General features: G+C 61.2%; 2 protein-coding genes across 16 annotated transcripts; both read left to right on the forward strand.

Moving 5' to 3' along the window:
- The first annotated feature begins 1,147 nt into the window (after positions 1 to 1,147).
- PHKA1 (phosphorylase kinase regulatory subunit alpha 1) lies at positions 1,148 to 16,567 on the forward strand. 6 transcript variants are annotated; one of them, XM_087972322.1, is made up of 33 exons: positions 1,148 to 1,585; positions 2,806 to 2,964; positions 3,783 to 3,830; positions 3,997 to 4,165; positions 4,272 to 4,354; positions 4,732 to 4,812; positions 5,145 to 5,243; positions 5,462 to 5,608; positions 5,712 to 5,765; positions 6,117 to 6,239; positions 6,368 to 6,463; positions 6,811 to 6,918; positions 7,352 to 7,430; positions 7,674 to 7,808; positions 7,985 to 8,094; positions 8,415 to 8,559; positions 8,689 to 8,767; positions 8,932 to 9,107; positions 10,483 to 10,659; positions 10,847 to 10,935; positions 11,186 to 11,325; positions 11,591 to 11,747; positions 11,824 to 11,903; positions 12,403 to 12,481; positions 12,559 to 12,688; positions 12,785 to 12,886; positions 13,061 to 13,215; positions 13,573 to 13,611; positions 14,333 to 14,377; positions 14,457 to 14,627; positions 14,921 to 14,974; positions 15,228 to 15,428; positions 15,715 to 16,567. In XM_087972322.1, exons 1-33 carry the CDS (start codon positions 1,508 to 1,510, stop codon positions 15,886 to 15,888), a joined length of 3,762 nt encoding a protein of 1,253 aa, XP_087828448.1. In that variant the 5' UTR covers positions 1,148 to 1,507; the 3' UTR covers positions 15,889 to 16,567. The 6 variants fall into 6 exon arrangements, with proteins under 6 accessions (XP_087828448.1, XP_026540118.2, XP_026540115.2 ...); XM_026684333.2 differs by having other exon boundaries at positions 1,154 to 1,585; positions 8,932 to 9,011; positions 13,061 to 13,176; XM_026684330.2 differs by having other exon boundaries at positions 1,376 to 1,585; positions 13,061 to 13,176.
- HDAC8 (histone deacetylase 8) lies at positions 16,348 to 21,257 on the forward strand. Of its 10 annotated transcripts, none has more exons than XR_003372332.2 (11): positions 16,348 to 16,836; positions 16,919 to 16,971; positions 17,062 to 17,192; positions 17,301 to 17,442; positions 17,523 to 17,635; positions 18,908 to 18,985; positions 19,118 to 19,226; positions 19,645 to 19,817; positions 20,261 to 20,359; positions 20,680 to 20,785; positions 20,879 to 21,257. XR_003372332.2 is itself a non-coding variant. In XM_026684277.2 (11 exons), the coding sequence occupies exons 1-11, from the start codon at positions 16,348 to 16,350 to the stop codon at positions 20,899 to 20,901; spliced, it is 1,512 nt and encodes a 503-aa protein (XP_026540062.2). In that variant the 3' UTR covers positions 20,902 to 21,257. The 10 variants fall into 10 exon arrangements, 8 of the variants coding, with proteins under 8 accessions (XP_026540062.2, XP_087828449.1, XP_087828450.1 ...); XM_026684277.2 differs by having other exon boundaries at positions 20,265 to 20,359; XM_087972323.1 differs by having other exon boundaries at positions 16,348 to 16,824; positions 20,265 to 20,359.
- Positions 21,258 to 21,436: the final 179 nt, after the last annotated feature.

Genomic DNA, 21,436 nt, shown 5'->3' on the forward strand with positions numbered 1-21,436 from the left:
AAGAATTTGAAAAGAAGACTTTCGGATGGAGGAAGAGCCCGCTGGAGGTGCTCTGCTCTCCGAGAGGGCTGTTTTGGAAGCAAAGGGGCCTTTCCGACCAAGGGAGAGGTGTTTAGGGGTGTGTTGTCTTTCTCTTCACCCTTATTTCTTTGCACCTGTCGCCTACCTGACCTGAAAAAACTGCCATAACTTGGAAAAACTTTCTATTTATTAAATGGTGTATTTAAATGAGATCCTGCAATATAAATATAGTTTCTGTTTTGCTAAAGATGAATCCAGCCTCTCATTTGGGGAAGAAAAATTGGGTGCTGGACAAGGGAAGGGGGGGGAGCCCAGACTGGCCCATCTGACCCACAATTCAGCTCCCACACCAGGCGATTGTTGCGTTTGCAGCATAGAATCAGCCACTCCCTAACTCGTGGCTAGTAGGTACTTCTCTGCAGCCACCCAGGCAGCCCAAGCGTTTGCCACCAGTTGCTGTTCCTCTCTTCCCAGTAGGGCTGCTGATCTGGGGCACTGCAGGGCCAAGCAGAAATTGATGCAGAGCAGCACAGACTGCCCAGCATGTTTCCAACTGGCAACTGGGTGCAATTCCAACTTCCCAAGATTAGCAGTCCCACCTTTGCCGTCCCAGCTGGAAGAGGCATCCCGAGGAGAGCAGCCTCTCTTTGGCTCTCTGGGTCGGCTTCCCTGGAGGCCCCAGAGTCGGGCTGCCATCCGGCTGCGGAGGGCGAGCCATTCACTATTTCCCCTATTAAGCACATAATGGTTTGGGAGGGTGAAATGTTCCGTCCCAAAATGCAGACTATCAGTAGCAAGAACATTTGAGGAACATGTTGTTTATCAAATTTGCAGGTGGCTCAAGTTGGAGAAAACCCTGATACTTCAGTGTCAGAAATAAATGTCAAAACAATGTTGCAGGGGTGGGCCAAAAACAAGGGAAATCATTGCAAGGCTTTTCAGGGAAGAGAGGAGGGAAGGGACTCCGCGGGGGAGGATACCTGTCAGTAACAAGAGACCATCAACATAGCCGAACGAGCCCTCTCAGTTCCCGCTCTCGGCAGCAGGCGGCGCGCGCGCGCCTCCTCTCCGCCGGCCCCCAAGAAGTAAACTTCCGAAAGGGCGCTGGCAGCGGCCGGTCCTGGCGGGGCGCTGGGCTTCGCGGGCCCGCAACAGGCCGCCGCACGAGCCGCTGGAAACGGGTCTTGGCCACGCCGGGTTCCTCGTTCCACTCTCGCTGAGGAGCGCCGGGGGCATCTTCCTCCCTCCCCAAAGCGAGCGGGAAGGCGAAACCTGCCGGCGGCTCTACAGGGCTTCCAGGACCGCCCGGGAGCCGCAGGTCACCCTTTCTCCGCTGGGGCGGCGCCGGCGGCTCGCAGGGGGACTTCCAGCCGGTGCCAGGAGGGAGGGGCGGCGGGAGCGGGGCGGGCCCTGGGCGGAGCGGGCCGTGCCGGGCGAGCGGCGGAGCTCCGGAGAGGCAGCCGCGGCGGGGCCGAGGAGCACAGCCATGCGGAGCAGGAGCAACTCCGGGGTGCGGCTCGATGGCTACGCCCGTTTGGTGCAACAGACCGTCCTCGGGCACCAGGTGAGCCCTCGGGGGCAGCGAGCGATCGAGCCAACCTCGCCAGGCTCCTCCGGGCGGCCGCCCCGCAGCTTCCGATTCCCGGCCTCCAAAGCGAGCCCGAAGTTGCCCTCAGCTGCTCGGTCTGGGGCTGCGCAGCCTGGGCCGACGGGAACTGGAATCCCGGCACGGCCAGAGAAGGCTCAGGGCACAAAGGTGGCAGCCGCGGTCTGGGGGGCCCCGGGGGCCCTGCGCCTTGCAAAGCGGCCCCTCCTGCAGCCCCTTTCCTTTGCGCTGGGAAGACGCGCCCGGAGCTCCCGGAAGGTGAAGGAGGGGAATTGGGGAATTGTGAAAGCATTCCCCCCCTCCAAGACTTTACCTCCCCGTGTGCTTCCCGGACAGGCGGAGGGGGGGACACTTTTCCTCAGTGGCCCCTCTTGTCAGACCAGCCCTTGTGAAACCAGTGGAGTCTCCCTTGGAGATGGAAGAGGAGCTTCCTAAGAATGTCCGTCCCTGTTTGGCCTTTTGCCAAGGGTTTTGTTTCCAACAGCCTCGTTTTCCTGGTGCCACAGTTGGCTGATGCTAAGCGCCAGGCGATTGTGGCTCCGTTAGAGAGTCTTGGGGAGGGGTCCCACTGGGGGTCTCTTCAGGAAGGCCTCCTTTCCCAAGGGAGCAAGAGGGGCCAGAGGCTCTTCTCATCTCCTGAAAGGACGGGACTGAAGCTGTGCCAGGGAAGCTGGCAGAGCAAGCCCAGAAGGGATGCCAGGAGGCTGTTGGCAACCAGGAGAGCTGTAGTCAGGCGCTGGAGCAGCCGGTGGCACAGCCCATGGGGGAGCCACGCTGGACCCTTTGGCAGAATGTGTGGAAAGGGTGAAAGCATTTGAAAGGGTGGGGTTACTTTGAGCAAGCTCCAGCAGGCCCAGAATCTCCCCCCTCCGCGTTTGCTGGTGACTCTCTAGATGTTGGCCCGAGCAACTTCTGGGGTGGTCCTGAGGAGGTTGGCTTGGTCAGCAGCCTCTGAAAGAGGGTTGCAGTGGCCCCTCGGTCTGCAGGATCAAAATCAAAGGCACCTTCTGGGCAACCGTGATCTGCCTTGCTCAGACTGTGGCCGCAGGAGCACAAGGAGCAGACATCCATAGCAGGTGTCTATGGAAACTGGTTGGCACACTTGAATTGCCACCTCCCGTCTCTGGCCCTCCCGTTTAAGCCACCTGCCCTTCTTGCCCTTCCGCTTGTGGCCCCAGAATCCCATTACAGGGCTGCTTCCGGCCAGCTGCGACCACCCCGACGCCTGGGTCCGAGATAATGTCTACAGCATCTTGGCCGTGTGGGGGCTGGGGTTGGCCTACCGGAAGAACGCAGACCGTGACGAGGACAAGGCCAAAGCCTACGAACTGGAGCAGGTAAACTGCTCGCAGTGGAGAGTGGGGGGTGGGGAATGTGGGGCTGGCTGGCTGGCTGCCCATGGCGAAGCCCTCATCCTCTGTCACTGGCCAGTCCAGAACGGCTCCCGACCCACCGCCTCTTGTGGGGCTGAGCTGCTGAGGGGCGTTTCCCTAGGACGACAGCTTAAACTGGCGAGATTTGGGGGATAGACGCGCCCTGTGACCCCCAGGAGCCGTGCAGGAGGGGAAGGGCTACCTGGGAGTAAACAGGCCTTGCCCGAACTGCCAGGAAGAGGGAGTCCTGGGACAAGCAGGCTCCTTCCTGGCACCACGAATGCCCTGCAGTGACCCCGGTCATCTTATCCCCTGCCTGCAAAGGTCAGGCTGTAACACTGGATCTGGGGGCCAGCGCTGTCCACTGAGCTCTGTCCTCGCCTGGGCCTGAGGCAGCTGCTTTGCCACACAGGGTCCGTCCCTGCTCCTCACCCTCCCTGGGGGCCAGGTGCCTGGGGTGTCAGTGACCAGTTGGCTGGAATCGAGCCCAGGAACCCGAGTGGCAGCCCAAGGGTCCCTCCACTGCTCCAGCTGCTGCCTCGTCTTTCAGGGGCTTCTATTTATGATGGCAAGACAAGCGGGGGGAGGGTGACAGGTTGCCTCGCATGAACGCAGGAAATGAGGCTGCAGAGATCCGGGTGTCGATAGCCAGGCTGCCTCAGCAAGTCAAGAACAGGCTGCAGCAGATGAGCCGCCTTTGGTTACAAGCTGGACCTCGGAAAGGTCACCTCGCCCCTTTGGCCGCCCTCCAAACGCTGCTCTGCCCTTTCTTCCTCTTGCAGAGTGTGGTGAAGTTGATGAGGGGCCTCCTACAGTGCATGATGCGGCAGGTAGGGCTCTCGAAGGGCAGCATGGCAGGCAGGGGCCGTGCCATCCTGGCCCAGGGCGAAGGTGGGCCCCTGGCCTTCTGCAGGCCAACAACTGGCTTGCCAGGCCGCTCGCTGGGGCCAAATGCCAGGGCAGCCAACTCCTCTTGGCCACGTGCTCCTTGTCCAGGTGGACAAAGTGGAGGACTTCAAGTACAGCCAGAGCCCCAAGGACTGCCTGCATGCCAAGTACAACACGCGCACCTGTGCCACCGTGGTGGGGGACGAGCAGTGGGGCCACCTGCAGCTGGACGCCACTTCCCTCTACCTGCTGATGCTGGCCCAGATGACGGCCTCCGGTAAGGCCTCTCGGGGCAGGGGTGGGCTCTGTAGGCGGGAGGAGGGCACAGCAGAGCGCCTGGGAGGTAGGGGCCCCAGCTGCACCTCTCCTCTTCTCTCCTCCAGGGCTCCACATCATCCACAGCCTGGATGAAGTCAGCTTTGTCCAAAATCTTGTCTTCTACATCGAGGCCGCATACAAGACTGCGGTGAGCGGCATACGGCTTGGTGCTGTGGGAAGCTGAGGGGAGCAAGCCATGGGCAGCCCTGCTTCCCGAAGGCAGGCTTAGTGGGGAACGGCTTTAATCGGCAGGGACGTTTGGGAGTCAAGGGCAAAGGGCCTCGGCCAGTTGGCCCCCAGCAGAGGAAAGCGGCTACCCGGCTGAAAAAGCACGGCTGCTTTCCCAGGGATGTTCGTTGCTTTTGTGGGCTTGGGGGTGGAGTCCAAGCCAGGTGGGGCACAACCTGGCAGCCCGGCTGGGTACCCACTTTGGGCAGGGAAGCCTCCTCTGGTCCCTGGCTGGGCAGCTGAATGCTCTGGACCTCCCCGCCGAGCAATCGCCTTCTGTTCCATGTTGTTTGGCAGGACTTTGGGATATGGGAACGTGGCGACAAGACAAACCAAGGAATTACGGAGCTGAATGCCAGCTCAGTGGGCATGGCAAAGGTGAGGGGACCTCTGGGCTGCTGGAGGGGCTCAAACCCATTGCAGAGCAGCAGGCAGCGTGCCCGGTAGGCTTTCCAGGGTCCAGCAGGTGTAGAATGTGCTCCCCAAAACTTCGCTGTCCCCAAAGCTATTCCCACTTTTAGGGAGCTGCAGGACTCCCAGGGCAGAGGCATTTCCCCCAGTGCCCTTCTGCTCCGGCCAGGAGAGGATGTTGTTAGCAAGCCACCTGCCCTTCCTTTCCTGAGCCTTCCGGTGAGCCAGGCGTTCCAGGGTCAGTAAGGAGGGACGGTGCCCACCTTGCTAGCTGTACATTATCTCCAAATGCTCCTCAGGCAGCTCTGGAGGCCTTGGATGAATGTGACCTCTTTGGCGCCGAGGGGGGCCCCCAGTCAGTGATCCACGTCTTGCCAGATGAAGTGCAGTATTGCCAGGTGAGGGGCAGGCTGAACCCCGTCTCCGGGAGGCCTTGGATTGAGGGCAGCTGATATTGGCAGAGGCCCCACTTCATGGGGCCCCTTGGGTCTGCCTGCCAGGCCTCCAGTCAGCGCCTGGGGTCACCGGGATGTGTCCTGTGCCATAGCCCAGAGCATCTGGACATGGCCAGTTGCCGGCTGGCCTTGCTCAGTGTCCTTTGACTCTGTCCTGGCAGTCCATTCTGCACTCCATGCTGCCGAGGGCCTCCACCTCCAAGGAGATTGATGCCAGTCTCCTCTCCATCATTTCTTACCCGGCGTTTGCTGTGGAGGACACGGCCGTGGTGGAGAAGACCAAGGAGGAGATCATTGCCAAGCTGCAGGCAAGCTTTGCTGCCCTGGGCTGCCAGGCTGTGGCGATGGGGGCGGCCCAGCTGCCCATCAAGTGGCTGCCCAAGAGCTCAACGTGTCCCCTCTTGTTCTCAGGGCCGCTACGGTTGTTGCCGGTTCCTCCGTGATGGCTACCGAACTCCCAAGGAGGTAAGTTCCAGCGTGCCGGTTCTGGGTCCCAAGAGGCCTTGCCTGCAGTCTGCTGGCCCCTTGGCTCAGCTTGGCCCCCACACGCAGCCAGGGGGAGTCTTTGCCTTTTTAGAAGTGAAGCCGTTGCATACCTGGACTGCAGGCAGAGTGGAAGTTGACCTGGGCTTGACTGAGCCGTTGGCAACTTTTTATTGCTAGAAATGTGGTTTGTTCCAGGATCAGACTGGTCAATATTTGGAAAGTGGGCTCTGCCCTGTGCAGCTCCTGGTGCGGAGGCTCCTCTGCCCAGGTGCCTTGGAGAAAGGGAGCGAGAGGCTGCCCCACTGATCGCCCCCCTCCCGTCCCTCGCAGGACCCCAGCCGCCTCTACTACGAGCCTGCAGAGCTGAAGCTCTTTGAGAACATAGAATGCGAGTGGCCGCTCTTCTGGACCTACCTGATCATCGACGGCCTCTTCAGCGGCAATGCGGAGCAGGTGGAGCTGGGCCGGAGCATCCCCGGGAAGGGGGGGGGCTGGCCGGGAGAGCGGGACCCGCACCAGCCTGGGCCTCGGTGAGCAGCAGCCTCTCCCCCCCCGCCTGAGAGCCCCCCGCCTCTCTTCAGGTCCAGGAGTACCGCGAAGCTCTTGAGGGAGTCCTGGTCAAGGGGAAGAACGGGCTGCGCCTGGTCCCAGAGCTCTACTGCGTCCCCCTGGAGAAGGTCAGCGAAAAAGGAGCCTCCCCACCCTCAGCCCCCCAAGAGGAGCCCAGGGCTGCTCCACAGGCTGGGGGTTTAGTGGACACGTTTATATCTTCATTTTATTTTATTTATTTATACTTACTTTATTCATTTATTTTCTGCATGCAGATAAACAGGCACAACTGTCTCCACTCCTTTGAAGCGGGCTTTTCTTTGAAAGCATCTAAAATGTTCTGGAAGTTTCTTCCATAGACTTCCAGGGCTTTGCCTTCTCTGGCTTCTGTCTTTCCGTAAGGGTAACCAATCTGCAGCTCCCGGCCTTTTTCTGCTCTCTCAAATCCCCGGTTTTTCTTGGTCTGTCCTGATAGGTTGAGGAGGAATACAGCCACCCCCACACTGTGGACCGCCTACCCGTGGGCAAACTGCCCCTGATGTGGGCCCAGTCCCTCTACATCCTGGGCTGCCTCATGGCAGAGGTGAGCTTTCGCCCCGTCCTGGAGCCCTCAGGAGGGGGTGGCAGGGGGCATTGCCATGCCCGCTCCCTGGGAAGCCCAGCCCAGCCCAAACTGCCTGCTTGGAGCTCGCCTGGATGCCAGCTGGCAGAAGATCGGCCATGGGTGGCTGGGGCAGGTCTGCTCTGCGCACCTTGCAGCTGCTGGCTCCCCTGGCTTCCCAAGATCCACATCAGGTATCAAAGAGGTTTTTCCCAGGTGCTTTGCCTGCATCCCGGCGAGGTATTCTCAGTGCCACAGGAGCCCGTTAGTGCAACGAAGCCTCCACCCTCAGGAGCAGTGTACCTCTGTCCACCCAATGGCAGGAGCAGACTTCTCCTCTGGGTTTTGTGGGAGGCCTTGGGGTGGGGTGGGGGGCAGAATGGGCCCTTGCCGTAATCCAGGCCTCTCCTCGCAGGGATTCCTGGCTCCAGGAGAAATCGACCCTCTGAACCGCAGGTTTTCCACCATTCCCAAGCCGGTGGTGGTGGTGCAGGGTGAGAGGGAGCAGGGGACTTCCGGGGTGGTTCTGCACCAGGACCTCCCTCATAGTAGAGGCGGGTGCGGGAGGCTGATGCTCTGGAGGGGCCCTGGGTGGTCTGGAGAGGGGTTGCCGTGGGCTGCCCCCGCCTCCCCACGCGCCTGGCCTGGCCTGGGGCTGCCCCTCCTGCCAACGGCCAGCCCCCCACCTCCCAAGCCTGCAGGTCTGCCCTAACCCCGCCCTCCTCTCACCTGGCTAGTCTGCCTCCTGGCCGAGACGAAGGCCATCCAGGCCATCCTGCGTGAGGAGGGCCTCCTGGTGGAGACAGTGGCCGAAGCCCACCCCATCCGGATTCAGCCAGCCAGGATCCTCAGCTACATCTATGCCCGCCTGGGTGAGCCCAGCGGAGGCTTGGAGAGAACCCCAGGGGCAGTGGGAGGGTTCGGGGTTCTCTATGTTTGACCACCAGCTGGCACCCAGCAGCCCCTCCTCCTCTTCTGCCTCTTGACCAGCTGGGGAGGGGAGGGAGCTTCTGCAGCTGAGCCGCCCGGCCGTCCTGTCTCTTGGCAGGCTGCAACAAGCGCCTGGGCCTCAGCGGGCGCCCCCTCCGACACATGGGGGTCCTTGCCACTTCCAAGTTCTACGACCTTCGGAACAACATCTTTGCCTTCACTCCTGAGGTTGGTGAGGGGGGAGAGGGCAGGGCCACGCTCATTGGGATGGGGGGGCAGACAGCTGCAGAAGGAAGGACCTTGTCTGTGTATGAGGTGGGGGTGAGGGGCTGTATTTTTAAGCGGGGAAGGGCTGGCTCAAGTACCTGGCAGTTCCTCCCTTTATTCCTGGAACACAGCCAGAGCACAGCCTGACACGCATCTCCCCCCCCCCCGAGCCCCCTCCCTTTAAGCCCCAACCGCTCTTGTATGCCTTGCTGGACCGCTGAATTCCCCCTTCTCCTTGGGAGCCTCCCTCCTCTGTTCTCTCGTGGCATTTCATCCTGCAGTTCATTGACCAGCAGCAGTTCTACCTGGCTCTGGACAACGAGATGATTGTGGAGATGCTGCGGACGGACCTTTCCTACCTGTGCAGCCGCTGGGGCATGACGGGGCGGCCCACCATCACCTTCCCCATCTCGCAGACCATGCTGGGTACGTTGCTTGCACAGTGGAGGGCTGGCCTTTCAAAGGGGGAGGCAGTGGCAGGCCTGGTGGGGCACCGTTTGCCTGGCCTTCCTGTGCCGAGTCGCCAACCCCGGCTGCTTTTTCTCCTTTGAAAAGACGAAACGGGGACCACCCTCCACCCAGCCATCTTGGCTACACTGAGGAAGTTGCAGGATGGGTATTTTGGAGGGGCAAGGTAAGCCGAGGCGCCTTTTCCTGCCAGGGGTGGGTACTGAAGTGCCCGTGGGGAGTTGGAGGCCATGAGCCCCCCAAGGGTGTTCCCTGGGAGGAGGGGATGCTGCGCCCTCTGGCAGGGGACTGTTTCCAGCCGCCCCTCTCCCTCCCCTTTGGCTCCTGTAGGACCCAGACCGGTAGGTTGTCTGACTTCCTCACCACTTCGTGCCGCACCCACCTCAGCTTCATGGATGCAGGGCTGGAGGGTAAGCTTTATGCGGATGACTATGGGCTCTGCCCTGAGAGCTTCCAAGAGTTAGACCCCGAGGACTGGATGCATGGCTTTCAGTTGGCAGAAGATGGTAAGGAGATGGGGCCACCCCTGCTTCCTGCACTTGGGTGTGCGGTGGTCAGGAATGCCGGACCTCTTAATCCAGACCGTAACACCACAGCCTCCTAGCTGGAGCCTAACTCAGGTTTGCCAGCCATGGGAATTAACCTCCCGCCCGGCCTTCTAATGTCCCTCCTGGGCAGGGGCTGAAGGGAGCCGGCGGCGTCCTGCTGGTTCCTGTGGGAGCTCCGAGGAGGAGGAGGAGGAGGCAACCCGGGCAGAAGGCCAGAAGGGAGAGGGGTCTCTAGTAAGGGTTTCCCAACCGATCTTAAGACGTCCCCCCAACACTCACACCCCGAGGAACCCCAAGGGCTCTCGGCTGTCTTTCTGCTCAGCTAGGAGAGCCGAAGGCAAAGGAGGCAGTGGGTCCCTGTTGAACTGGGGCCTCCCTGGGCTGGGATGGAAGAAGCAACCACCAGTTATGCTGGCGCGTTGCCGCTAGGCAGGTCTAGCATGAAAAACTTCCTGGTCATCCCAGAAAGGTTTTTTCCACCTGACCAAGCGGCTTCCCCATGAAGCCGTCAAAGGGTCTGTGCCAGTACTTCGCTGCCCCTAAGCCAGGTGGGAAGCAGGCACTGGGTGTGTTCACCTCCTGGCGTCCATTCATTTCCCGACAACAATGGACGTCTCCACCGGCTTCTCCTGCTCCCACCAATGCCCTCCTCTTCCTCCCTCTCCTCCTTTCCTCTGGATTCCTCCGACTCCTCACCCCATCGTAACAATGTCTGTAACCAGCCTGCGGTCACCCCCTCCATACCACCTCTGAATACTGGCAGGGAGGCTGCATGGCTGCAATGGGGGCCAACGCTTCCCCTTCTGGGGTGCATGCAGGTGGTGGTGGGCTGGGTGCTGGTGCTGAGCAGGGCCCAGCATGGGTGGGTGAGTCACCCAGGCAGCCTTGGAGAAGCGCTTGAGCATCATCGCTCAGCCGCTCTCAGCCTACGGCTTGCGGGAGAGGGCCAGACTTCTTCCCGGGGGAGGGGGGCTCTGGCAATGAAACGTTGGGGGAAATGGCTTTGCGATCATTTGCTGGCCAGCTGGTGGCCCCAGGAGTGTGGAAGGGGCCATGGTGGCTCTTGGGCCATCTTTCAGGAGGGCAGGAAACGGTGCTCCTTCCCTGCTTTGTCAAAGACGTGCCTGGCTGGCACCATCAGGCGGATGCCACCTTGCAGGCCTCGCAACAGGGGCTCATCTGCCTGTTGGGCTTTCTGGGGCTTGCATGCACACACGTACACACGCCGCCCCCGGCCGGCTGCCCTTTGGTTTGGCCAGGAGACCCCTGGATGGGCAGTTCTGCTCCCCGGGACCCTATTCAGGCTTCCTCCCTGTGGCTCCTCTCCTTGCAGCTGAATCCTGCGATGACATCGCCCAGTACCTCGACCAGCTCCTCCAACACTCCGCCCCCAAAGCCTGCCTCCCCCCCCCAGCTCAGAAGGGGGGGCTGAATCGCTTCCGTGCTGCTGTCCACAGCACCCAGGACCTCCTGTCCCTGATGTCGAAGGCAAAGGAGCTGCACGTGGAGAGTGAGCCTGGGCCTCCGATAATAGATAATAGCCACGCGTGTAGCACGCTGAGGGGGTGGGGAAGGGTCCCTTGGCCCAAAGACCCTCCTCTTCTCCTGAGCTCTGCTGGCCGCTTACTCTGCGTAGCAAGCAGCCAGCCCTGCCGGTCCCTGAAGGGGGAGGGGACTCTTTGCTGTCTCTGTTGCAGACATCAACCTGTACATCCCCTCCGAGCTTCTCCTGGACGATAAGCCGCCTGCTCACTTGCTGGGGTCGGCTCCAAACCAGGAGGTCCAGGTGAGGTTCCTGAACGGCCGGCTTGGGCTGCTTCCGTGGCCCAGAGCAGCAGGAGCCGCCAAGGGCTCCCTCCAAACAGCTGCTTGCGAGCAAGTCGGGGGAAGACTGGGGCCCTGGGGGCCACTCCCACCTTCCCCTGCCTAGTTCCAGGCCCATGAAGGGGCCCAGCCGCATCGCTCTGCCCCCTTTCCTGGTTTTGGGGCAGTTTTTCTTGTAAGCCCAAGTCCCCCTGCTGTGTTTCCTCCACAAGCTGCCCGCCCTCCCGGGCAAGGCAAGTCTCCCCAAAGATGCAAGCGGGAAGGTGGATGGCCAGGCCTTGGTGAACCAGCTCCGTGAATGCAAGACCCTGCAGGACCAAGCCAGCTGCCTCCATCTCCTCCACACGCTCAAGTAGGAGCCAGGCAGAGGTTTCCTCCTGGCAGCCCCTGGAAAACTCTGCCAGCAGGGCTGCCACCAAGGGACGAGAGCTGCCGGTGGCCAGGATTCCCAGCAAAGGGGGAAGGCGGGCTCCTCGGGAGGAAGCCCCTTCCCAGCGGCCTGGGTTGGCCTCAGCAGCAGCCACGGTGCCAGTTCTGCTGGGCTGCCCTCCAAGCAAGCCACTTGCTCTGGGCAGCTGGCAGCCCCTTCCCCTAACCGGCTTCAGTTCTGTTTTCAGGGGCCCCGACTGGGACACCGAGATCCATGGCACCAGCGGGGCCACCGTCAAGGGCCTCCTGGGGGAGCTCTACAGCCAAGCTGGCAGGACTTGCCAGTGGGCCCTGATCCGCTACATCTCTGGCATCCTGAAGAAGAAGGTGGAGGCCCTGGACGAGGTGCTGGGCCTTGACCCGGGGTGGCTGGGCTCCCTCCATGGAGCCTCCTGCCCTCTTGACGAGCTGCTCCCTCTAGGCCTGCACGGACCTCTTGTCACACCAGAAGCACCTGACGGTGGGGCTGCCCCCAGAGCCTCGAGAGAAGACCATCTCGGCGTGAGTCCCGGGCGGATGGGAGGTGCTGGGTAGATGGCTTTGGTTACTGCAGAACAGAGAGAAGGAAGGAAGGAAGGAAGGAAGGAAGGAAGGAAGGAAGGAAGGAAGGAAGGAAGGAAGGAAGGAAGGAAGGAAGGAAGGAAGGAAATGTATCGTTCTAGTGGCCGTTCGTTACAATTCTGTAGTTGTGGAACGTAGCCATTGGCGGTGGGCAATTCCCCGCCAGCGCCTCCCACCCTGAGCCTTTCCCTGGAGGAGAGCAAGTCATGTGTGGCTCAGCCCCGCTAGGCCAAGCTTTCCCACAATGGCCTGCGGCAGCCTCCGGGAGACTCCACAGGTGGGCAAGGTGCATCGCCCGACTCCTTCCCAGCCCTTCAGGGGAGAGGCAGGAAAGGAGAACCAGGCTGGGCGTTGGGTTGCTCCGCTGCCCAAGGGGGCTGCAGGTGAGGCTTGGTCCTCCGTGGGCTCCTCGCAATCCCTGGTCCTGCCACCCCCACAGCCCCCTGCCCTACGAGGAGCTCACCCAGCTGATAGACGAGGCCAGCGAGAAGAACATGAGCCTCTGCATCCTGACGCAGGTAAGCCACGAGGGGCGTTTCTCCGGGGCCCCGCCGTGGCCGGGCCTGCCAAGGGCTGCCCCTTCCTCTCTCTGCAGGAGATCATGGTCTACCTCGCTATGTACATCCGGACGCAGCCGGCCCTCTTTGCAGAGATGTTCCGCCTGCGCATCGGGCTGATCATTCAGGTGATGGCGATGGAGCTGGCCCAGTCGCTCTGCTGCTCGGGTGAGTGGGACCGGCTTCCTTGGGGGGCTGCAGCGGGGGCCTTTCGGGGGGGAGGGCTGGGAGTGAGAGACACCTTTCCCCTTCCTTTGGCTCCAGGCGAAGAAGCTGCCGAAAGCCTGATGAGCCTCAGCCCTTCCCATATGAAGAACCTTCTTCATCACATCCTCAGTGGCAAAGAATTCGGTGTGGAGCGAAGCGGTGAGCCACTTGCCTCAGGTGGGGGCTGGCGGGGGGGCAAGAGAGCCAGCCCAAGCGGAGGCAACCAGCTCGGGAATCCCGGGACTTGGAGCGCAGCTACCTGAACTCACCTGCTGAAGGAGCTCCAGGAACCCAGGCTGGCGTTCTGAGTCTTGGGGCCTGATGTTCCTGCAGTGCGGGCTACGGATTCCACCTTGACCCCAGCGGTTTCCATCCGGGAGTTTGGGGCTGTGGGAGCCACGAAGTCGGAGCGTGCTGGCATCGTTAAGCTCAAGAGTGAGATCAAACAGGTGGGCTGCTCCTGCCTGGCCTTGCCAAGGCAGGGGAGGGTAAGCGTATGTCCCACTGGGACTGGCAAAGGGGAATTTCTGGAGAAGTTGCAGGTCTCTCCACCCTGGCAGACACAGCTGCTCTGCTGAATCCCAGACGGGCACGGGGGCTTCCTTCCCTTGTGGGGCAACCAAAGGGAGGGGAGCTCAAGGTGGCCGGCAGAACTGGAATGGTTGGGGCAGGCTACAACTGCCCTGGCTGACTCCTCTAGTAACACTCTCCGGCCCGGGAAAATTTGCCCCTTTCTTCCAGGTGGGCTGGGCTTCTGCATCGGGAGGGCAGGGGGTGGGGTGGGGGTGCTAGTGCCAGGGAGAGCAACTCCCTCTCCACATCTTAACACCTTTTTTCTCTTCTAGCAACTGGATAGAAGTAGGCGGTCTTTGTCCAAGATTCAGGTGAACCCCCCTGTGCTCCTGTCAAAGGGCGGCTGACTCGTGGCTCTCTCCCCTTCCCACAAGGGGTACCTGGGCCTGCAGGAGCCACAGAGGGTCTTGAGTGGGATGGGGTTGGTGTTGCAAATGCAGCTGCTACTTCTGGCGGAAGGAAGGGAGCAGGAGTGGGCTGGCTTTGATTGGACAGGGCTTCCCTGGCATCGGGTCCAGAGAAGAAGGCAAAACCAGCGGAAGCCCCTTGGCTCAGCTCCCCTTTCCAGCCAGATCCGGAGGTGGTGGAGGCAGCTGGCTCCCTTAAAACTGCCTGTATTTTAAGGGCTCCTTGTCGAGCACCTCCCCAGAAGTGGCCAATCAGCGGGAATCCATGCCCCAAGAAGCCAGGGGAAGTGGGGAGCAATGGTGCAGCCCACGGGCCTCCATACGGAGCTGGGTTTGCCTGCCTGCCTGCCTTCCGATTCCAGGGGAGCCACCAGACGAGCCTGGACTGGAGCTGCCTGGGCTTGCTTGACTTCACTTCCCAGAGCCCACAGCTCTCCCCTCCTCCGTGCTGGCGTTTGAAGAAAGAGCGCCTGCTAATTTTTCTCACAGCTTTGCTTTTAACAGAAGAGCCAGCCGTAGCTTCACGGGTCCACTCAGCTCTCACGCCACGTTCTCCTCCCTGTGCGGGGGCCGTGGCTGCCACCCCTCTCTTAAAAGGGCTGCAACTGGTCTTCTTTCTTTCCAGGCTGGGGCCCTGCATGCCTTGGAGGCCGGAGCGGGCCCTGCCCAGGCAAGTCCTCCTTCCCGAGCTGCTTGGCCACAAGCTGCTTCTGCGAGCACGGCCAACCCTCTGGCTTGTTCCTCCGCAGTTGTCCGGATCCTTCCTGGCTCCAGGCAGAAGAGATCCCACTCAGGCCCCGGTGGATTCCTCCGCCAAGGACGGGCGCCAAGGGCAGTGGCTGCGGAGGCGGCGGCTGGATGGGGCCCTCAACAGAGTCCCAGTGGGATTCTACCAGAAGGTCTGGAGGATCCTGCAGAAGGTGAAGGGGGTGGCACGCGTCTTCTCCCCCGCCCCCAATCTCAGCTGCAGCATAGCAGTGGGCCACCTGAGTGGAAGTGCCTGCCAGGCGTGAGAAGCTGCAAAGAAAGGAGCTCTGCAACGGTGCAGCCAGGCTGAGCAGCTCCTGTGGCCAGCTCCAGGCTCGCTGTCGGCTGCCCTGAGGATGAGCCAGGAGCTGGCAGAATTGGGGCTGCAGGCTGGGTCGATGGCCTGTGGAAACAGCAGCCTGGGCCTCCCGAGGGTAACTGCTGCCCCCCTCCTCTCCTCCTGCAGTGCCACGGGCTCTCCGTTGAAGGCTTTGTTCTCCCTTCTTCCACCACCAGAGAGGTAATGGCTGCACTGTCCCTTGATCCTAAGGGGGAGGGGGTTCCTGCTGCCCAAACATGGTGCCTGCAGAGGCTCCTCCCTTGCTCCTCCTGGCCCCATCGGCTACCCCAGGCCAGACCGCCTCGCCTTGGAGGAAGACTCGTTCCCCTGTTTTGGCCCTGGATTGGGTGCCGTCCATTCCTCCTGACCAAGAGCCCCATTTGGAGGCCGTTTAGGGTCTGCTCAACTGAAGAGAGGCCTCCTTTGGCCGTAGATGACTCCTGGAGAAATCAAGTTTGCTGTCCACGTTGAGTCCGTGCTAAACCGAGTCCCTCAGCCCGAGTACCGGCAGCTCTTTGTAGAGGCTATCCTGGTCCTGACGCTGTTGACAGATGCTGAGGGTCCCAGCATCGGAGGCCTGGTAGCTGTGGACAGGATCGTGCACGTCGCAAATGACTTGTTCTACCAAGAGCAGGTTGGGGCCTCTTGTTGCTGGGGCTTCCCTGGCCCAGGGAGGAGAGCCGGTTGCGGGGCCCGGCTGTTGGGGGAGCAAAGGCTCTGGAGCATGACTGCTCACCATCCAGCAGGCGGAAAGCTGAGCCTGGAGTCCTTGGGCTCTCCGGCTCTCTGCTGTGGCTGGAGCAGATGGGAGCATGAACCCAGCCAAAGAGAGCAGGGCCTGTGGCAGACACCAGCTGGGGGGGGCTCTTTGGCCCTGGACTCTGGGCAATGACACTCTCTTCCTCTTACGTTGCAACCAGAAAATCCTGGGGGCCGATGACCCCATGCTGGAGAGGGACCCGGCCACTGGCATTTGCAAGCTGCTCTACGACAGTGCGCCAAGTGGCAGGTTTGGCAGCATGACCTACCTCTCCCGAGCTGTGGCCACCTGCGTGCACGAGTTCCTCCCAAGCGGCGGCTGCACCACGCAGTGAAGCTGTCTCGGCTCCTTAGCGCCAAGAGCCCCCTTGGGGTGCAATTCCCCGCACCCTGGAAGCCAGCAGCACAGCCAGCCGCTTTCAAGAACTGCAGCCAGCCAGATGTGGACTCGGAGGGGCCTGGCCCAGACCTTTCCCTCTCCTGAGACCAGAAGCCAGGGGTTGCTGTTGGATGGCTCTGGAAGCTGGAGGACTTTGCTTTCCACCTGAACCAGGAGCCACACTCTGTTCCCGGGAGGATCCCTCCCTTTGAGGGGCTTCCCTTAGCTCATCTTCCCTTGAAGGAAGGGACCTGGAGAGCAATGCCATTCCCTTCTCTGCTGGGAGGGAGGCCACTCGTGCCTGGGGTGGGGGGTCTTTTCTGGCAGAACCCGCCTGATCTCTGGAACCTGCAGGTGGGTGGGGGTGGCAGGGGCTGGTTGGGTGAGGGGACCTCCCTTGGGGGGGAAGGGCCTGATGGCAGCAAAGTGCAGAACCTCAGGAGGGGCCCCTCTTGGCCCCCTCCACCCCTGGTCCCCCTCGCACTGGCTCACCCGCTGCACTCCGGGGCTCCTGAGCCCCCCCACGGAGGGGCCCCCTTTGGCTTTGCGCCACACATTCTGGCCCCGCGGGGAGCCCCGGGCTGCGCGTCCGGCGCCTGGCGTGGCTTTCAATAAACCGCTGAGCTGGAGTGACAGTCGGTCTCTGAGCGTCGTCTTTGCGCGGCAGGCCCGGCAGGCCGAGCGGGACCTTCTAGCTTGGCCGCCGGCCGAAGACCCTCGGGGAGGCGGCTCCCCGGTGAAGCAGGACTTCATTTCCCGGCGCGCCACGCGGCAGGAAGCCCGTCCGGAAGCGCGCGCGAGGCTCGCTCGGCCCGCGGCGCTTATGGAGAGGCCGCCGCCGGTCTACGTGTACGGCGCCGAGTACGTGGCGCGATGCGACGCCCTGAGCAAAGTCCCGCGGCGGGTGCGTGGGGCGCCGGGAGCGGGGGGTACGGGGGCGTTCCCCGCGCGCGGGAGTTGCTCAGCCGGCGCCCGTCTCTCCGCAGGCCAGCATGGTGCACGCGCTGGTGGAAGCCTACTCGCTGCTGCCGCACATGAGGTTAGGGCGGGCGGGCGGGCGGCGGCGTGGTTCCCGGGCCGGGCGGGGGTCTCGCCGCGGACCCCGCCCGCCTGAGCCTTACCTCCCTAGGGTCGTCCAGCCGCGCCCCGCCTGTATGGAGGAGATGGCGGCCTTCCACACCGACGCCTACCTGCAGCACCTGCAGCAGGTCAGCGAGGAGGGCAACGAGGACCACCCGGACTCCGCGGAGTTCGGCCTCGGTGAGCGGCGGGCGGAGACCCCCTCACGCGCTCCCCCCCGCGCCTGCCCCCCGCTCCCCCGCTGATTGGGCCCCCGCCTCGCCTCTCCCCTCCTCCTCTCCCCGGCAGGCTACGACTGCCCGGCCAGCAAGGGCGTCTTCGAGTACGCGGCGGCGGTCGGCGGCGGCACCCTGACGGCGGCGCGGTGCCTGGTGGAGCAGAAGGGCCGGATAGCCATCAACTGGGCCGGCGGCTGGCACCACGCCAAGAAGTACGGGCGGGGTGGGGGTGGGGGGCGCCCTTTGCCTCTGCGCCCGGACGGCCTGGCGGAGCTGCAACGTCTCCCTGCAGGGACGAAGCTTCGGGCTTCTGCTACCTGAACGATGCGGTGCTGGGGATCCTACAGCTGCGCCGGAGATTTGACCGGGTCCTCTACGTCGACCTCGACTTGCATCACGGGGACGGTAAGGCTCCCCCTGCTTGTGCGGCCCTCCCCTCCCTAAAACAGGAGGTGACCGAGGGAGAGGGAGCTAAAGGGCCCCAGCTCGGGGGGGGGGGGAAGCCGGGGTGGGCTGCCTGGCCTGCCTGGGGAAAAAAGGGGTTTTGCAAGTGGAAACAGTCAAATCACCTTAGGATATGAAACTCTGGATGGTAAAGCCCTTCACCCTGGCACGGCCTGCTTCCAAAGAGCGGGGTGCCGTTGAGGACACTGTAGAAGGGGATTTCCCAACTGGGGACCGTCTAGATGTCCTCCAGGGTTTCTTCCACCCCTTTGATCCACTGGTTGTATCCTGGGGCTTCCAGTTGCCAGAGAAGTTGGAGCCCTTTCCTTGCCTTCCCTCGTCTTCCTTTGCCTGTTTGTGGACTTTTTTCTGTTGCTTTTCTCAGTCCCTTAAAACTTCTCAGAGAAACTGGGCCTACCTATGTCCTGACATAATGCAGGTAGTCATTGACTTACAGCAGTTCATTTAGTAACCGTTCAAAGTTACCACGGCACTGAAAAAAACGGCATTACCATTTTCACACGACTATTGCATCGTCTCCAGGGCCATGCGATCAAAATTCAGGCGCTTGGCAACTGACTCGTATTTATGACAGTTGCTGTGTCCTGAGGTCATGTGAATGGGAAAGCCAGATTCACTTAAGAACTGTGGCAAGAAAGATTGCAAAATGGTGCAAAACTCACTTAAAAGTCTTGCTTTGCAACAGGAACCTTGGGCTCAGTTGTGATCGTAACGTGAGGACTCCCTGTGGTAGAGGTGGTGCTCAGTTAATACCAGGAACGCTTAGACTTGTATACCGCTTTCACACAGGGCTTCAGAGCCCCCTCTAAGCGGTTTACAGAGTCAGCCTGTTGCCCCCAACAATCATTTTACCCACCTTGGAAGGACGGAAGGCTGAGGAGTCAACCTGGAGCCTGGTGGGATTCGATCTGCCAAATCGCAGGAGGAGGAGCTTGCAGTACTGCACTCTAACCACTGCGCCACCGAGGCTCCTATAGCGACCCCTTCAGAGGCTGTTCTGAACAAGTGGTACTTGCAACCAGTCCTCGGAGTTCTGGCCGCCCTGAGGCAGTCACGCCATGTCTGTGAAGGCTGGGATGGCTCTGGCTGGGAGGTCACATCCCAGTTGCCACTGTTAACTGAGGGCTGCCTGGCTTAAAGGCCCCCGGGTTGGCTGCTGAATCCTGGCGGGAGTTGGGCGAGGCCCCACGGAGCTCTTTGTCGCCTGAGCAGGTGTCGAGGACGCTTTCAGCTTCACCTCCAAAGTCATGACGGTGTCCCTGCACAAGTTTGGCCCGGGATTTTTCCCAGGCAAGTGATTTCTTGACCAAACAGGATTCTGCCTCTCGTTCTGCTTCTTTTTTGTGTGTGGGGAGGGGGACGACAAAGGGTGACCCACCCTCGCTTTTGCATGTGCTAACCTGAGCCTTTCTGCCTACTCAGGAACGGGAGACGTGACTGAGGTAGGCTTGGGGAAGGGGCGCTACTACAGCGTCAACGTGCCCCTTCAGGATGGCATCAAGAACGAGACCTACTATCAGCTCTGCGCGGCGTAAGCCCCCACTCGCCTGGGCCCCTCTGCTGCCTGTGGGAGGGAAGAGCCGAAAGGCTGGATGGGCCCTTCCCTACCCCGGAACCCAAGCTTGCCTTGCCTGCTCCTGAGCAGGTGGCCTGCTTCCTGGACAGCTGCGGGGCCTCTCGGGGTCAGGAGACATGGGGGGGCTTTCCCCTGGCAACTTTGCTTCATCCTCTTTTGGGGTGATTCCACTTGGCAGCCCACAGGGGAACTCCACCTTCCCAGGCCCTTGGAATGGCCGGCATGCTTAGTGTAGCCTCTTAGGTAGCCTTTGTGTGTCCCCTCCCCCCGCAGCAGGGCAAAGGATCCTCGGAGGAGTCTGGAGGGAGGGATGGCTGACCCTCAGGAGGAGATGGGGGGGTCCAGCAGCTTCCCTCCCTGTTTCGTTCTGCAGCGTGCTGAAGGATGTGTATGCTGCCTTCCACCCTGGAGCTGTAGTCCTGCAGTTGGGAGCAGATACAATTGCGGGGGACCCCATGTGTGCATTCAACCTGACCCCGGAGGGGATCGGCAAGTGCCTGAATTATGTGCTGCAATGGCAGCTGCCAACCCTTATCCTGGGGGGAGGTAAGCAAGCGAGAAGTGTGGCATCAGCCAGGCAGGCGCAGGGAAACTTAGATCGGGACGGAGCCCCAAAGGCCGGATGTGCTGATCACAGTCGGTTTCTAAGCCCCGAACGAAATGCTTGTTCTGACATTCAGAGTGGGAGGTGCTTCAACTTGGGGCAGCCTGGAAACTCTGCTTTTTACAGTCAAATTCTTAAGATTACATAGAGTTAAAAGTGAATTGGCCCCAGTGCAATGTTTTGCATCGCCTACAGTGATTCCTGCTGGGTCAGTGAAGTGGCTTGTCTTTTTTCTGTGCCACTGAGCCGGCCGGCTTCTGCAGCTGGGCAGTGCTTTGTGCATTTCTAACGGGGGCCAGAATGGAGTGGCAGGGCAAGTGCTTTTCCCTTTGTTTCTCCTTTGCCCTCTTCCTTGTGTCGTGCGGTGTCTTCTTCCCTCCTGGAGACAGGAGGCTACCACCTTGCCAACACTGCCCGCTGCTGGACATACCTGACTGGAGTCATTCTGGGGAAGACGTTGCCCTCTGAAATCCCCGATCACGAGGTAAGGCTCAAGCTCAGGAAAAGGGCTGTGAAAATAGCCTCCAGTGGCCGAGAAGGCTGGAGACCCCTGCAGCAGCACACGCAGGACGTACCTTGGGAAGAACTCACCACTGCTCAGGCCGGGGCTGGGAATGCAGGGGCAGAGTGGGAGGCCGGCCCGGGGCTGCCAGGCACGCACAGGCGACCCCAGGCTGGCTCCTGAGGAAAGGCCTTCCTCTCCTCATGGAGCAACCCCAGGACTTGTTGGGATATGCCTGAGAGGGACGGGGGCGCCAGGGTTCCTCCCCTTTTCCCTTCAGCCTCCCCTTCCCTCTCGGGCAGTTCTTCACAGAATACGGCCCTGACTACGTGCTGGAAATCACTCCCAGCTGCCGGCCAGACAGGAATGAGCCTCAGCGGATTCAGGAGATCCTTGGCTGTGTGAAAGGTGGGCCCTCTCTGCTCCAGTTTGGAGGCCGATCAGAGGGTGGGCCCTGAGGGCTCCAGGAGGAGACGGGCTTGGCATGTTCTCTCTTTGCAGGACACCTGAAACATGTGACTTAGTGGAAAAGAGGGCTCCCTTCTCTCCAGAGCCACTGCACCTGGGAGCAGCTGTCGAAGAATCTGCAGAGAAACTGCATTGAAATGCCAGGGGGGCATCGGAGTCCCCCAGGCTGCGGCCCGGGACTTGTTTATGCCGCATGGAGCAACAGGGAGTTAAAGGAAGCCTCCCCCCCAACACACACAACCCAGCCAGAACTTTCAGCCTTGTCCCTTGCAGAGGAAGCTCATTCTGGAAGGAGTGGAAGGCCCTGGCCTCTCAGACGGGCAGGAGCACAGCAAGATGAGCCCCCCTCCCCTCTCTCTGGGGATCCTTTTTAAACAGCTGTTTGCCTTGAAATAAAAAACTGGACAACTCCGCTTCTTGTCCTGGTGTGTGTTCCTTGCGTTCTCCTTGGACTAAGGCTGTCAAACTCATGGCCCAAATGCGTCATGTGCTGGCACGGCCATGGCCAGTTAGCAAAGCGGGGGAAGTCGCGATATGTCACGTGGCAATGCGAGTTTGACACCCCTGGACTAAGCTGCTAATAGCATTTTC

The sequence above is a fragment of the Notechis scutatus genome, chromosome 10 (genome assembly GCF_049901735.1).
Source record: "Notechis scutatus isolate UNSWTSFEM ecotype Mainland chromosome 10, rNotScu1.2, whole genome shotgun sequence".
In the NCBI taxonomy this organism is placed as follows: Eukaryota; Metazoa; Chordata; class Lepidosauria; order Squamata; family Elapidae; genus Notechis; species Notechis scutatus.

Coding starts and splice junctions, on each gene's coding strand:
- HDAC8 (XM_026684277.2), top strand. CDS start 16,348: ATGGCAGCAAAGTGCAGAACCTCAGGAGGGGCCCCTCTTGGCCCCCTC. Junction 17,636..18,907: donor CGACTTGCATCACGGGGACG/GTAAGGCTCCCC, acceptor TCGCCTGAGCAG/GTGTCGAGGACGCTTTCAGC. Junction 20,360..20,679: donor CTGAAATCCCCGATCACGAG/GTAAGGCTCAAG, acceptor CCTCTCGGGCAG/TTCTTCACAGAATACGGCCC.
- PHKA1 (XM_087972322.1), top strand. CDS start 1,508: ATGCGGAGCAGGAGCAACTCCGGGGTGCGGCTCGATGGCTACGCCCGT. Junction 5,244..5,461: donor ATGAAGTGCAGTATTGCCAG/GTGAGGGGCAGG, acceptor CTGTCCTGGCAG/TCCATTCTGCACTCCATGCT. Junction 6,919..7,351: donor TGGGCTGCCTCATGGCAGAG/GTGAGCTTTCGC, acceptor CTCTCCTCGCAG/GGATTCCTGGCTCCAGGAGA.